The 17094-nt window shown below is 38.4% G+C and overlaps 1 protein-coding gene across 1 annotated transcript; it reads right to left on the reverse strand.

The window, feature by feature from the left end:
* Positions 1–10705: 10705 nt before the first annotated feature.
* Positions 10706–16022, reverse strand: LOC143602770 (zinc finger CCCH domain-containing protein 48-like). The gene is made up of 9 exons (XM_077079773.1): positions 15394–16022; positions 14011–14106; positions 13829–13918; positions 13647–13748; positions 13423–13569; positions 12739–12858; positions 12591–12650; positions 12123–12220; positions 10706–11067 (listed from the first exon to the last, which is right to left on the reverse strand). Exons 1-9 carry the CDS (start codon positions 15799–15801, stop codon positions 10908–10910), a joined length of 1281 nt encoding a protein of 426 aa, XP_076935888.1. The 5' UTR covers positions 15802–16022; the 3' UTR covers positions 10706–10907.
* Positions 16023–17094: the final 1072 nt, after the last annotated feature.

The raw sequence follows: 17094 nt of genomic DNA on the forward strand, positions 1-17094 counted from the left end.
TTAGTGATCATAAAATCAAGACTTCTCTATCTTAGAGTAAGAAGAAGAACGGGAACCAGAAGAAGAGTACATACATGTTTAATCAGACACTATGGGTCGAAGTCAATTCGGGGTGACTTGGGGAAAGCCAAATACGCTTTGAGGATAGATAGGAGGCATCAATATTTCTGAGTTGTTGCCCACTTAAATTTTAAGGATTAATTGAACCTAACTCGTATCACAGAAACGATGAAAACCATTTTAAGTTATACCTGCTTACAACCTGTCTTTATATGTCATAATACAGCTAAACACGGATCTATGTGACAGTCACGTAGTTAGTATGATTCCTGTTCGGATCTTTTCTAAAACGTAGCAGTCCCTATCGAGACTGAAATTTGATCCCTTATACTTTAAATTTTTTAAGTTTTTGTACTTAGATAGTTTTATGATTTTTTATCTGGTTACTTAGAATTGATCATATTGTTTATTTTTTAAAGGGAAGTTTTAAAGAGCTAATTCAAATTCTTCAAAATTATAAGGTTTGGTTATGAAAATATAGGCGAAGTTGTTGAATCAGGCGAACTTGTGGATAACTTCGCCTAGGCGAAGTTATCCGTAACTTCGCCTGACCAACTCTGACCCTATATAAGGATTTCAAACAGTAAAATATTCATTATTTCAAAATATCAGCGAAGTTGTTCCGAGAAACCCGGCGAACTTAACTATTATCCGGCGAACTTGATTCGTTTCCGATTTCGATCCTTTTTCTCAGTTTCGTTCAATAGATTCAAGGTGTGTGTTATCGATTAACCGTATATCCAAAGACAGTGATGCTTTTCATAGGTCATTTTGAACGGTTTCGTGACCTCGGTCCGGTGACCTTTCAAAACCGAGATTTACAAACTTGTATTACGTATTCATGGACGATCTTTTCATCTAACCATCCGTAATATCATGTGTTAGAGTCTCCTGGATCGTCAAACTTTGCCGAATCATCGGATTCCGGCTGTTAGAATCCTAACAGTCGCCTATTCTGATGCAGGCGAAGTTAGGGTTTAGGCGAAGTTATCCGCAACTTCGCCTGGGGCTTAATTTCGCCTGAGGCGAAGTTATCCGCAACTTCGCCTGAGACTTAATTTCGCCTAACCCTTATCTTCGCCTGAGGCGATGTTGTGATGAGGCGAAGTTATCACTAACTTCGCCCAGACCATTTTACTTAAAATTAATTAGACGAACTTAAAGATGAAGCGAAGTTGTTCCCAACTTCGCCTCACCTTTAACTTCGCCTATACAGGTTTGATCACAACTTCGCTCCTGGTAATCAAGCGAACTTGTGTACAACTTAAACGTTTATCTAACTTGGTTCGTTTAGTGCAGATATGGCTGCTGTTGGAAGTGCAGGAGGTGCAGGTGATGACGGTGATGATCACAGACAATTCTTCCCAGCTCATAACCAGTTCATAACACTTGACCCAGATGCAAAGGGCGTGGAGGACTACAGGGAGATAATTACTTTTCTCCTGCGCTCACGGATATATCACGCAATAACAACTACCCTGCCTATTTCCCTACCGAATATTGAAGACTTTTGGCAGACGGTAGAGTACGATTGCCGGGTTGAGCCCCCGGTTATGCGAGCCACCGTAAACGGTCAAGTTGTTCAGTTTTCTTCTGAACAAATACGGGTGGCGTTGCGGTTTGGTGAAGAGACGAGGGATGACCCAACGGAGTTTGTTGCGCCATTCCGTGATGGGGCGTTCCTCAGGATGGGGTATTCTGGTCCCTTAGGGGACACTCAACGGAGGAAGGGATTCCTTTTAGATCAGTGGCGCTTCCTTATGCACGTCATGATCGTATGTATGTCAGGACGGAAGGCAGGCACTGATGGTATGGGTGCGACAATGCAGTCTGCTATGACTGCGTCGACTTATAATAAAAGATATTCTTTCAGCCAGATGATCTTTTACGAGATCGATAGGCAACGAAGGGCTGTGGCGCGTGAGCGGTTTACAATGTATCCACGATTCCTACAGATGATTTTCAATCATGTGGCTCCGACGCTGCCTCAACGACGCCCTATTCGATACGTGGAAAGTGTGACAAAACGTATCTTTGCACAGTGTCGCACTTCCAGCGCACGAAGCAAGCCTGAGCTGCGTCCCAGGCATACTCCGCTCTTTGGGTACCTTATAAACCCGGAGTATGTGCCTGCGGCAGGGGACGAGTTCAGAGACCCAAGACCACAACAGGAGGCAGCACCCCAGGCTGTATCAGCTGCGCCTGCTGTATCTGCTGCTGTGTCAGCTGCAGAGATTGACCTTGATGCCATGTTGGGAGGCCAAGGAATGTTTGATATGGACCGAGTTGATCCTCAAGAGAATATTCAAGTCTCGGGTCCACAGGCTGACTTTGATGATGTGATGGAAGAGGCTAGAAGGATGATGGTAACGCATGAGAGAACAGTTGGGAAACAAAAGAGAACTGTTGACGACGACGATGAGGAAGATGATGAAGAAGAAGCTGTGCAGCTGGTGAGAAAGCGTTCACGAAGGGAAAGGACAGGTATGGGTGTAGGAGCTGGAGAGACTTCACGGTTGGTACGTTTTGCTCCACCTGCCCTGTCTGGTATGTCCATTGTTCCTACCTCTGTGCAGGTATCGAGTACAAGCGCTACGGTTGTTCCCGTAGTGGCTACATCGTCGGCTGACATTCCATCGATCACGGCCGTCCAGACGTCGACTCCAGCAATTGTGTCTCTACCACCTCAAACGCTTACTCCATCGGTGGTAGTAGCATGATTTGTCGAGTCTACGGTCACCACTACTGCAGGGTTATCGGATACGGTACCACCTGCGGTCACGCCCACTTCAGACTCGGAACGAATAGCTTCACTAGAGCGGATTGTAGCTGAGCAGTCCAAGACTATTCAAAGCCTAGTGGAAGCAAATCAACTGCAGGCATCCCTCCTGGCTGAGCACGGGAAAGTTATAGATGCCTTGAAGGTGTTCTTGGCATCTCAGGGGGAGATGAGCTGTAGAGGAGATGAGCTGAGGACCAAAAGAAGAGAAGACCGAGACGATGATCCCAATGCATCGAAAGATGCAGGTGGTGAGTTGCCAAGAACTACTATAGCTCTTGGGGCTTCCACAGCTGAGGGGGAGTCTGCCGCTGGTGATGATGTGGTTGCTGTTGGTGATGATGTGGATGTGGTTGAAGATGTTGAGATTGTTGATGATATGATTGATGCGCTGAAAGAGATAGACGATATGTTAGAGGATGATGAGTTGATAAATGAAGATGATGTTCAGCCAATCGATGAGATCGAAAAGATTGGTGCAGAAATTGTGGTTGAGAATGTGATAGAAGAAGGGGAGATTGTTGAAGAAAATGTAGAGCATGAGATCCCTGTGGTTGAACAGTCGACTATATGTGAAGATGCTGTGGTTGACAACACTGAGTGGGAAGATCAGCCAAACTGGAAGGAAGGCTGCGCTCAGTGGTTTGTAAAGACGAAGAAGCCAGCAGTACCGACGATGTTCAAAAAGTCGTATAATATAAAGGGATATGCAGAATCAAAGAAGGGAATCATATGCTGGTTGTACGATGAAGAGTTGAAACTATTTGTGATCAAACGTTACGACGGCATTCAGTACTTCAAGAAGATGTTAAGATCCCTGAATACCTTACCGGAGTGTGAGGTGAAAGACTTAGCAAGACTGGGGCTGATAAACAGAAGTGATGATAACATGGCGAGAGTAATTGGGAAAATTGTTTGGAAGGAGGCCATTAAAGATAAAAAGTTTGAACTTCTGAAGCCTCAGAAAGGGAAGTTAGTAGAAGACAAAGATAGAGGGATGAGGGCCGACGGCAAACCATGGATGGTTATGAAGTATAAACCAGTCCGTCATTTAAAAGAAGTGCCGATGAAGGTGATGCCCAAGAACGTCTTGAAAGACTTGAAGTGGTGGTATGTGGATTGTGAAACTGCTGAAGCGGTCATGGAGGATGAAGATGAGCAAGAGATCATGAGAGTGTATGATCCTATGCACTTAGTCAATCTGTCTCAAGCTGACTTGCGGGTACTACATGCTAAGAAGATTTTCTACATTCCTGCTTGGAAAGAGGAAGCTAAGAAGTACCAGAAGTTGGTTTCTGTATGTGTTAGACAGGGAGTGCATGCTTGAAGAGATGAAGAAAGAAGACGAGAGATTACAAGACACAAGCTTTGAAGATCAAGATATGAAGCTACTGCCAAGGGGGAGTCTGTTGGTACATAAATGTCAGTAGTTCATAGTCTAGCGTTTGTAATCGAGTCTGTAATGTAATTATGTTTAAGTTTATGTTTATGTTTGAACAAGCGAAGTTGTCAACAAGTTCGCTTAGGCGAACTTGTTGAACAAGCGAAGTTGTTGACAAGTTCGCCTAGGCGAACTTGTTCAACGAGCGAAGTTACTGACAACTTCGCCTGAGGCGAAGTTGTCGTGTATTTATATAGCCTACGGGTTTACGGTTAAAGTTAGAGTTTTGGTTAATCACGGGTAATTCAGCAAGTCGATAGACGAGAGATAGAGTCTGTAATAGACGTGTTTCAAGTTATAATATATAACGTGTTCGTTTGTATCGCGTGTGATTGTTTTACGTATTCTACGCTCGTAACTACCTACGCAGGGATTCCGCACCTACGTAGATAGCGATATCCCGTGTAAGATCCGTCCGGGAGCCTACACTTTGTTTGTTTATTTTCCTAGAATTAGAACGTGGGTAGTTTACTTTTGATTTCTATATGTATTGTTCTCTTTATTCAATGAAGGAAGAAGTTTATGTTTCTTTCAAAATAATGACGACGGGGTCCAAAAATAGCATCTACACAGCCATAAGTTTCGTTCCGAAATAGTGGTGGCTGTGTGAATGTTTTTTTGGAGTCCGTTATTATTACAAAATAACAATAATATATATAAAATAGATTTTTAAAATATATATTTATCAAATTACATTTATATTAAAAATAATATTGTTGACCGTATAAAATATAAAATATTTAATAATATATATAAAATAGATTTTAAATATATATATTTTCCAAACTTGTTTTTTTTTTGCATTCGGTTGTTTACATATATTTTTAAAATAATAGTGGTGACTGTGTAGATGCTATTTTGAACTTTTGCGCTACCAGTGCAACTGCCGTGAGCAGGCGGAACACTTTAGTAGTCCCCCTTCATATATCCCAACAGTGTCCATTACTTGGGATTTTGGTGATTGTGGAGAAAAGCACTGGTCGGCCACATAATAAAGTCTCGTATCAACCTCCATGGGGTTTCCAATGTAATAAGGAAGATGGCACCGATCTTTGATGAATTCGGTGTCACCCCTATTAAACGGTCGCCTTGCCGATGTAAATTCGTCATAACTGCATGATAGATCGCAAGGGCTGAACCAGCTGATGGAGGAAATATGTGGGCATAACGGTACCTGTATAGGGTACTAGTTCCGGTGTATCCAGGAGTGCTGCGGATTTGACATATCTAGTGGATGGAGTGTTGTGACCGACATAGATACACGGGCGTAATGATTATTCCCCATTTCTAGTAGGGCAAACTTGTAGCTGTGGGCCGACACAGATTCCGGTGACTTGCTTGCCGGTGGGTGGAGAGTCGCGGCAAAGAGCTGCTGTATTTATGCTATTTTTGGACTCCTTATCAGAAGATGATCTTAGAAATTAGTCTCAGTATAGAATTTGATGTAATATCCAGTACCTTTTGATGTATTTATTCCAATTTGTAATTTATTATTGGTTTAATATAAAATTTTTGTTGTTATTAGTTTAAATCCGTATATATAGTCAAATTTGTAATTTAGTATTGGTTCTATAGCAAATTTGTGTTTTTATTCGTATAAATCCGTATATATATTATGAATATATAACATTATTTGGTATAAAATTTATATATTTGATAGTTAAATAAAAAAAAGAAATACTTTGATAGTTAAATAAAAAAAAAGAAAAAGAAATACTACTAAGCGGCGGATCGCCCAATCCATCGAGGATCGAAACAATATCAACCCTAACCCGCCGTCCTCCCTAAACATTCAAACTCAAACATTACCACATTTCAAACACAAACCCTAACTCGCCGTCCCGAAATTCGTCTTTGTTTAACAACACCAAATCCGACCCAGAAACAATAAGGTAAGTATGATACTTCTATTTTACTCTATTTTGATATAGGTGTTCATTTAGATTAAGGGTTAGGGTTTGAGCATACCCATCGGGTTTGGATTAAGAATTGAAAACTGGTTGATTTAAGGGTTTGGATTCGGGTTTCAAAACGGGTTTCGTAATCATACGGGTTTGGTTTACTGGTTTCTTAATGAAACGGGTCGAATTTAGGGGTTGTTAATGAAACGGGTTTGGGTTACGGGTTTGTTAGTGAAACGGGTTTGGGTTACGGGATGGTAAGAAAACGGGTTTGGGTTACGGGTTTGTTAGTGAAATAGGTTTGGGTTACGGGATGGTTAGAAAACGGGTTTGGGTTACGGGTTTGATGATGAAACGGGTTTTGGGTTACAGGTTTGACAAGGTAACGGGTTTTAACAATAACCGGTTATATTTATGTGTTAAACATAGATGGCGGATACATACATTTTTGGGGACGAAGTACTTGATGATTACGAGCATTTGAGGTTTGACCCGCAGTCCGATTATCAAATCCGATTTACGCAGCTTCGGAAAATGGAGCCACAACCTTCCTCGACCTTGTCTGAGGAGTTTATAAAAATGGTTCGGGCGGAAGACAGGATTGAAAGAATTGTTGGGAAGGATACACCGTGGGAGAGATTGTTTACCGCACAGCAGGTAGCGTACCGGGCTCTCACGTTAGAGTTTTACCCTACGTTCGTTTTCAGGTATTTTTTTCCTTTTCAATTAACTTATAAATAAAGTAGATTTAACCAACATGTAAATATTGTTTCAGGCCACGCCCGGAGGGAGATTTGCAGGTCCCGATGCTGGTTGAGGGAGCAGATACCAGTCGGCGGAGGTTCGATTCCGTATTTTCGGGAATTGGCTATATCTGTCGATGGAGGAGTTTGCCAGGGCGCTGGGCTTGTACACAATTGAGGATATAACTGCCCCTGTTTACACGGAGAGCATACACGAAACACCAGATGACGTGTTGAGACGTTTTTGGACGACGATTAGCGATACACCTTGGCCTACTACCCCTGTATGAGAATACAAGCTAGACTCCAAAGCCTCAGCCATTAAGGACCCGTTGCACAGGTTTGTATATGTATTGTATTATATTATATTATATTATATTATATTATATTATATTATATTATATTATATTATATTATATTATATTATATTATATTATATTATATTGTTTTTTTGTACAGGTACCTATAAAGGCTTATCGTTCATACCGTACAAGGTCGTCACGGGGGGTGGGGGGGCAGATCACTGCAACCTCTGTGACCTTTTTTTTGCGATGCCTGCTTACGGGGAGACACTGCAACCTAGCTCGCTGTTTCGGCGACTACTTCGCCATTTACTCGCACAGGCAGGGCCGCGGGAAATTGATCGGTGGCACATTCGTTACGCGGATTGCGATTTCTTTGGGCTACGGGAACCGACTGCAAGACCTACCCATTCAGCCGCCGCTTCCGCCACGAGAGCTGGACCGTGGACGGGCACAGGGCATGCAAATCGTCAAGAAGATTAACCGCTGGTATCACCTGGTCACTAATTTCGATTCTCCCTCATACGTAGAGGTCCCACTTGTTGAGCCTCCGCCAATCGAGGAGCCAGAGGTGGATATTCAGGGCGCAGAGTGACGGTGATGAGGACGAGGAGGACGGTGATCAGGTACGTTATATTTTATCGTTTGATTTTTTTTTGTATCTTCGTCTTATTAACGTTAATTTATCGTGTTCATAACAGCCACCGCATCAGCACCCGCAGCACGTTCCGCGTACACATCGCGCCGTGCGTTTGGATGCGGCCACTAACTCCCGCCTACGAAGACTAGAGCGTCAGGTGAGTTGGATGGTTGGTTATATGTCTGCCCAGCAGCATGGAGCCCAGTACGCAGTACCAGCGCCACGTTTCGACGCGGGTGGTGCCGCATTTTAGATTTCTTTTTTGTATGCCGTTACTTTTTCCCCGAACTCGTTTGGTTTTTTTTTCGAACTCGTAATGTATTAATTATTATTATTTTATAAACCTGGTTATGCGTTATGCTTATTTTGTTCGTTTTTAATTTTAAAATTGTTGTTTCGTTATTAGTTTAAAACAGACAAAAAATCTATTACACCCGACATACAAAAAAAGAAAACAAACACAAGTCGTTGTGTACTAATTATTATTATATAAAAGTCGTTCGTTTTATTTTGTTCGTTATTAATTTTAAAATTGTTGTCTCGTTGTGACCTTCGAAAACCGATCAAAATGACCTTCCAAAACCGATCAAAAAAACGTTACCCGAGCCAAAAAAATACAAAAGAAACAAACTAAAATTAAAAGACAGCAAAAAGACAAAAACATAATAAACATAAATAATAGACAACAAAATGACAAAAAAACACACAACTTTCCAAAACACCCAACCAATAAGCGGCGGATTAGGCGATCCGCGGCTTAGTGGGTGGGTGTTTAGGAAACACCCCATGGTGTATCTAAAAAACACCTAAATTAAACCATGAAGGCAGCTGGAAACATGAACAATTGAGTTCTTCCACAGTTGATAAACATTAAACAATCTAATAATGCGTTATTAGGTTTGGGTCAAGTAATGAAGTGATAGACTTGCAAATATAATAGTCTTAGAATTTTAAATAACTTAACTGTTTATAATTCTAAGAATATAATTTTGGAAGTGTATATAAATACCATCGCTACAGCTTCTGATACAAATGTTAATATTCTTTTTCTACGGAGAGAAATCATAGAAATACAAGAAAAAATCACAAGAATGATCCATGTGATATGGCCACTTTTACTTGAAAGAAAACAATTAGACATTGTCATTTATGGTTTTAGAGCATTCTCAGCATATTCCCTATATTTGTGTGATGGGGTTTTGTAAATTATATGATATGGTTATGAGTAGTTGTGAGTATAGGAGAGATAAAATGTTATATGAGAAAGTTAAATTTGAGGTTTCACTGTTCATACAGTATAATATTTTAATATTTTCTAAAAGTGGTTGTGAGTGAAAGAGAGAAAAGATAATGAAAAAAGTATAAAAAGTATTATTTAATTAAACAGAAGAGAGAAAATACAATGATTTTTACTGTAATTATATGATATATATGAATATATGGTAGGGAATGGGTTGGGAATGCTCTTAGTACCCACTTTCAATCAAACGTTATCCGAAAACAACCAGTAAGAACCCAGACCATATTAAATAAATAAAACTTAGAAAACAAAATTACATTACAAGCATGTCACATGAATAGGGCTGTTCACGAATCGAGTCGAACCGAGCGAGCGTCTGCTCGAACTCGGCTCGAATTGAAACCGAGCGGCTCGGTTCGGTTCGAATTTAAAGAAACGAGCAAAAAGTCTTGCTCGAACTCGCTTGATATACAACCGAGCGGCTCGGTTGGGCTCGAATTTAAAAAAAAAATAATAGAAGTATGCAACAATCAAGTTAAACTGAACAAATAACATATCAAAATCAAAACCAACGAACTGCTCGGTTGCTTGCAACGTGGGTGAGATGCACACAATTCAAATCCCGGCACACAACACATCAATACGAGATAACAAACTTGCTTTCGCGTTTTTGTTGCGTCGATTTGATTGGGGTTATGGGATGAGCGGCCGGAACGGAAGGAGGCGATTTTGAATTGGGATTGAAACAAGGAGAAGATAGGAAGTCTGACCAACGATACTCACTTTTTACAATTAGGGTTTGATTTTAGTTGTTTTGTTTAATTTATACTGGGCTTTGTATTGGGCTAGATATAATTTTTAATGAATGGGCTTTTTTTAACATTTAGAAAATTATGTGTATTTATATATATAATCCGTTCAAACATAATACTTCGACCCCATCGAGCGAACCCACATATAATTATATATAAAATCAATTAAAAATATTCGAGCCGAACCGAACCGAGCATACCTTTGCTCGTTGCTTGGCTCGTTTGCAAACCGAACCGAGCGGAGCGGCTCGTTTACAATCGAGCGAAAAAACGAGCAAGCAACTTTCGAGCAATTTTCGAACGAGCGGCGAGCGAGTTCGAGCGACGAGCGCTTTGAACGGCCCTACACATGAACCATCATAACCCAGACCATATTAAACAAATAAAACTTAGAAATCAAAATTACATTACAAACATGTCACATGAACCATCTATAGTTCTATAAAGTGCAAATTGATTTATTAACAAATAGCTTACTTCTTAAGTCAAATCTTATGAAATTAGTCAAGACTCAAGAAGTCTAAGTCAATAGATAAAAGGAAAATGTAATAACTTTAATACATCCAAAATATCATTTTCGTACTTTGATTTAATCTCATTTATTATAATTTGGGTTAAAAACAAGAGTGAATAATATTTATAATCATAAACAAACAAATGGAGGAAAAGTTTTGCTAAGTTCCCATGCTTCTTTAAGCACACATTTTAAACTCATTGCCAAACCTGTCATTATCCAGATCAGGCACATAACCAAATTGAAAAAATAACACATTTATATAAAGTATAAACTGAATGATGACTTTTGGAAGAAGCAAAGCCAAAAAGCTTCCACTATGAAACCTCAACTAATACAAGAACAATTGTCCAACATGTTACAATAGCAACAACATGCCTACGCTTTCTGGGACTTACAAACTTCATTCATAATTATGTTACACAAAACGAGCCGAGAGAAAAACCAATATGGCAAGGGTAAAGCTGTAACTAAATCAAGCGGGTGTGGGTGTGGGTGTGGTTGTGGCTGATTGGTCAGCCAGCCACTGCCAAACTCTCACTTCTCCCGTTCCGTCTCCCGTGAAGAAAATATTTGGGCCGCTGTGTATAGATCTGATCTCTTGCTTTGCGTATATTTTTCCTCTTTCAGAAAACCTAATATTATTAAAAAGAAAAACAAAACATCAGTTATTTTGGTTTGTTCAAATGATGACATTGATTGTGTGTGGTTATAGGTGTAAACGAGCCAAGCTGCTTGGGAGCTACTCAAAATCGGCTTGCTAAAAGCTCAAATTGAGCAGAGCTTAAACGAGTTTGAGACTATAAATATGGTTGACTAATAAACGAGCCGGAGCCCAAATTTCACTTACCGAGCTCAAGCTGCTTGGTGAACCTAAAAAGGCCTCTTATTTATATATAATTTTTTATTATGTAAAAAACATATTTTTAATAATAATGCTTATCATTATTCTACATAAAATGCTGGCAAAAATAACGAACAAATATAATATTACGTTATATATAAAACTACAACTAAAAAGGGGTAAAATAATTGTCGGATCCCGTACAAATAAAATTAACCTACTAAACATACAAATAACTAGTGTAATTACAGTTTTGAACTAGAGTAATTATGTTATAAAAAATAAATAGTGTAATAATAATTCCTCTAGTTCAAAAGTTATACAGTTTCAATAATTACACTAGTGTTAACATAATTACTCTAGTTATTTGTAAACTTCTCACGATAAAAGTCATTTATATTTGATCCATACACTAAAAACTATATATTAACATAGATGTAAATAACTATAACGTATATAAATTAATATAAACAGATAAGCGAGCCAAGCCCGAGTCCAAGCTTGAAAAACAAATCACTAGCCGAACTCGAGCATTAAAAATTGAGCTCGAAACATACCAAGCTCAACCTTGACTCGTTTACACACCTAAGTGTGTACCGCTTGATTTAAAAACCGTTATTAGACATTGCACAGTCTACAACCAAAAAAGCTTTATGTGCAACCAAAAGTTGCATCTCTTTTGCATATAAGCTTTTTTTATCAAGTAACCACTCATAATTCTTTTAATCCTGTTATTAGACACCCTAACTTTGACCAAATTTGACCAACAGACCTCGCGCCTCACATGCGCTTTTTGAAACCAAAATGTACCACAGTTCTACATTAATAAATGTCAGAAAAACTTACGATGGCAAATCATACGCGCGAACGGTGTTGTCATTGCAAGAGCAAAGCAGGACAGGCTTCGATTCCAAATCATGCATCCCACATAGTGTCAACAAGCCCTGCACAAGGTAGAAGAAACATCATGATACTACTTGTTATAAGGATTAACAAAACTAAGTGTCAAAGGCTATGCATGTTTGTGATCTTTCCTAAATCCAATGCATTAAAATTCATGGTCTGTCGCGTATAATTTCCATAAAAAGAACTACCAGCAACTTTATGATTCTTTTCTGCATAATTCTTTGCCAAAAATCCTAAATTTGTTTATTTTATAGCTAAAACATCTACTTGTCCCGAACTTTTAATATTACATACAGGATAATCCAAGTGCATAACAAACAATTTCAGGAGATAATAAATTATTAACAAAACAAAAAATATAAAATGAAAAATCAGTCTCTGGCTAGAACAAGAGTTGATATAACATACATGTTCTTCTTTATGCGTGTAAGTTACTTCCAAATTGCCACTGTTGGTAGCCGCCCACACCTTCATGAGTAAACAAAACAAGCAATTATAGACAAAATGTAAGATTATGAAACTTAGTCGATATAGTATAAAGTTATGGTGTCAAAACCTTTATTGTTTTGTCTAGGGAACATGATAGAAGAAACTGATCCCAGCAAAGAACGGACATAACAACATCAGCATGATCAGTCAATGTTTGTAGACACTGCAAATTCTCAAGGTTCCAAACCTGAAAACAAGTCATGCAGATAAAATCAGAAACAAAGAAAACAAGTAAAACGTCAAAGTTGTTCATTTGACCCGTTTGTGACCAAGTACAGCCCAAATCGAGCCACCCGCTTAGCCATTTGCCTAAATCCATTAACGCGGTGTCTTTTAAAAACAAATTACTAAAAATTAATCAAAATGTCAAAAATACTCATTTGACCAATTGTTGACAATACACATAAATCGACCCGTTTACCATTTGCCTAAATCCATTAAAACAGTTGTCCTTTAAAAACAAATTACTAAAACATAATCAAAACATCAAAAGCGCCCATTTGACCGGTTGTTGACAAAGCACGCATGAATTGACCTGTTTGCCTGAGTCCAATAAAGCCGTTGTCTTAGAAAAAACTACCATGAAACAAATAAAAAACTACAATAAAACAAATAAAAAGGTCAAAAACGGCCATTTGACAGGTTGGTGACGTTCTACAAGCTAAACTGACCCAATTACCAATTTGCTTAAATCCGTTTAAGCAGTTGTCCATTTATGAAATAAAAAAATAACATGTAAACGTAAACTTACACGTATTGACGTGTCCATTGAGCCTGAGTACAACCGATTGCCACCAACAACCAGGGTCACAACAGCTGATGTGTGCCCTTGAAGAGAAGCAGCCGGCTCGAAACAAAGAGTCGCAGGATTATATTTCCAGGCGAGAATATTCCCATCCTGCATCAACCCTCACATTCTCAATTAAACTATACAAAACCCATTATTAAATTATAACCCCTTATTTAAAAACTCACCTGAACACCAGCAAATAACAAATCTCTCCCCACCACCAAAGAATAAACCTGCCCGACTGGTCCATTTAAACTCAACTCAGCAGACGTTTGCACATTCCACGCCTAAAACAATAATTCAACACAACGTTAAAGCATATAAAAGATTCAAGAAACAAGATTATTTAAACGGTTGATAAAACTACCTTAACAAGATTGGGCAATCCCACAAACATCCACGGGCCTTCACTGAGCATACACCCCACTTCACCACTCAAATTAATAACCCCTGCACACTATAAAAAACCCAAAACAAATCACAATAAATAAACCAAACAAACAAACCGTAACAGTATAAATTATACACACAATATACATAATAATCAACCTGTCCTGATTGGCAATCCCAGACCCGAACGGTCTCGTCTCTACTCCCGGTATACAGTTTATCCGATCCAGCTGGTAGAGCAATACCACTAACAATCTACAATTAATCAACAAAAAATAGGGGTGAGTTTAACATCTAGATTAGTCGACACTGGTTTCTTTTGACAATAAGCAGGCACATTAGGGCTGAGCACGGTTCGGTTCGGTTCGGTTATTAGACGAAACCGAAACCAAAGTAATCGGTTTTTTGAATATACAAACCGTTCGGTATTCCGGTTATTTTCGGGTTTTTTTTCAATTACATGTAGACATTGCAAAAAAAATTAAAGAAATCAAAATGCATATTTTAAGCTTGTATAAGAACGTATTAGAGTACCACATACATATTGAATTCAAAAAAACAAAAATCGGCACGTGTTATGTGGAACTATACGAATACAAAGTTGCTAAATAAACGTTTAAAATTCAATTAAGTTCTTAATTAAAAAGCATTATAAGTTTAGTCCCAATCTTCATTCATCATCTTATTTATCTTCAAAGTTTAGTGTATTCCTCAACATCTTGATAATCTTTATCACCATCAATCAGTTCGATTCGGTTTTTTAAAAATGGATAACCGAATTGAAACCAGAGATTCGGTTTTTCACTTATAACTTATAGAAAACGGTGATTATCATTATTTTTAATCACTTATATTGATCACTTATAAATTAAATAAAAAAACCTAACCCTTGCATATTTATAAAAGCTCAAAATTTATTTATTTACATCATTTAGGGTGTGCAAGAAACTGAAGAAACTGACCCGAAACCGAAAAAACTGAAAATTCCAAACTAAAATAACCGAACCGAAACAAAAACCACGGTTTGGTTCTATGTTTTTTAAAAACCGAACCGAATTCTATATATTTTTGAAGTAATTTATAAGAATTTAACAAATATCCAACTCAAATATTTTTAGCCAAATGTATAATAATCAACTATTTAATAAATCTAAAAAATCTATTCACACCTAGATACATTATTTTCAGTTAACCTTTTTTAGGCCTACAATTTTCAAGATCAAATGACAAAAACCGAAGCTGAACCGAGACCAAAAAAACTGAAACCAAACGGTTTCAATAATCCAAAAGGCAAAGTTTCAGTTTTTAGTTAGCCCATTATCGACCCAAACCGAACAGTGAACACCCCTAATTTACGATAAAACTAACGACTAAACATTGGGCAACTTTAAGGTAGTCATGGTTTCTACACCCCACAACATTCATTCAACAAATCATTATCAACTCCAAACCCTAACAACCGATCAATTAAAAAGATTACCTTAAAAAAAGTAACTATTTTCAATATAACAAAGCCAAGAAAACATTTAAATTGAATCATACCTTCTGGTGACCTTCAAGCTGTGTCAACATCTTAAAAGTTGCAGTACACCATGAATGCAAATACCTACACCTGTCACCAAAACTGCAACTCCCTTGTGTCCAAAACTTGCAGATCTTATCTTTCTTATCAACACTGCCTCTACTATTATTATTATTATTCCGGCCCCACGTGTTAAAAGCACCACCACCCCGGCGTGCAGCCGTCGTGGAGCGTTGATCCTCCGTCGTAAAGCCATGAGGTCTCTTCGTTCCATTCTCCGGCAACTCCCGGTGCAAAAAGGGGCATGGGAAGCGGTGGCAGTTGCCTGCCCGCCAATGGTGACATACTTTCTGGGTTCGATTATCGTTTTGCTGACGTGAGTTTGGACCTAATCGGTTGAATACCCGTTTTCCGCCGTCGTTAGCCATCTATTTACGATGGATCATCAGACGGGATAGAATTTGGGGGTTTTGGGTTTAGACGGGATAAGAGTGAAATTGGGGAAAAGGGTGCTGAGAATAGTGATATATGTGATGTGGGTAGTGAGGATTTGTGAAGAATTGAGGGAATTAGGGTTTACTGGGCAGAAGATCAAGAACCCTAATTAACAAATTGAAAAGGAGGGTAATAATAATATTGAATTGATGGGTTAAGTGAGAGAAAGAGAGTAAGTTTTGGATGTATGGGATTGTTTCTGAGGCGTTGATTTAACGCGTAGTGAATGAATGGATGGATGGCGTAGAGTTGTGTTGGATTAATTTGTCACGTGTGGTGGTTTGGATAATTTGGGATGGAAAGAATAATGCTTGGTTTATTCTATTCGACTTGTGTTGTCTCCTTTTTTATATAACAAGGTAAGTCAAGTCATGATACGGATAATACGATATCTAGATTCTTACCTAGCTCCACAAATGACTAGTGTGAACTTGCGTTGGTTAATTCTACAAAACAAAACACCTTAACCTTGTTACAGGAACTAGGGATGACAATGAAATCTAAACTAAATGTGAAAATTCGAAAACCAAAACATTTAAGACTGATAATACTCGTCTCGTTAAGGTTTCTAACAATTACTAGTTGTAATCAATTGATTATTGTTGAATTCTTTAAGGTATAAGTGCGAGAACAGAGTATAAAATACAAATGAGTGAGATAGCATACGTGAATTATATCTAACTTGTCTTTATAGATATTTGAAGTATGGCTAATGCCATTAGTTGTGTCATTGGTCCCCATTAGGTGGTAACAACCTAGATGGATTGTAACAGTAACATCTTATATTTTGTCTTGTCGAGGGGCCTCACAAAATTATATGATTAAAGGCTACCTGTATTATTTTCTTTCTCCTTACCTGGTTAGGTTATTACCGTATGCAATCAGAATCAGTCCTCTTCAATACCAGTTTATTAATGTTCATCGTGGGTTTCTCTCATAAATTCAAATTGATTGGGCCCAAATAACATCTATCCAAAACAAGATGAATGGGTGAACACAGTATTAGAAGACTAACAAAATGATGTAAATAATGAATGAAAGGTCTTTAAGACTTTCGAACCAATATTAACGATTATGTTGAAGTTAAAGGAGTCCACAAGTTAAGAAACTAGTTTGGAACATCTGTGGGGTTTTTAAATGGTTTTCGTGTAAATAAATTGAATATGTGCCCACAAGTTAAGCCAGATGAACTTATCATGTTTAAGCCAAAAAAACCCCATATATCC

The sequence above is a fragment of the Bidens hawaiensis genome, unplaced genomic scaffold, assembly GCF_021521415.1.
Source record: "Bidens hawaiensis isolate Kalapana, Puna unplaced genomic scaffold, B.hawaiensis_p1.1 tig00059813_1, whole genome shotgun sequence".
Lineage (NCBI taxonomy): Eukaryota > Viridiplantae > Streptophyta > Magnoliopsida > Asterales > Asteraceae > Bidens > Bidens hawaiensis.

Excerpts from the sequence above, each read along its gene's own strand:
- LOC143602770 (XM_077079773.1), bottom strand. The coding sequence starts at position 15,801 with ATGGCTAACGACGGCGGAAAACGGGTATTCAACCGATTAGGTCCAAAC. Across the intron at positions 13,749-13,828 it reads GATTGCCCAATCTTGTTAAG|GCGTGGAATGTGCAAACGTC; the intron begins GTAGTTTTATCA and ends TTATTGTTTTAG. Across the intron at positions 12,651-12,738 it reads CCCTAGACAAAACAATAAAG|GTGTGGGCGGCTACCAACAG; the intron begins GTTTTGACACCA and ends TTACTCATGAAG.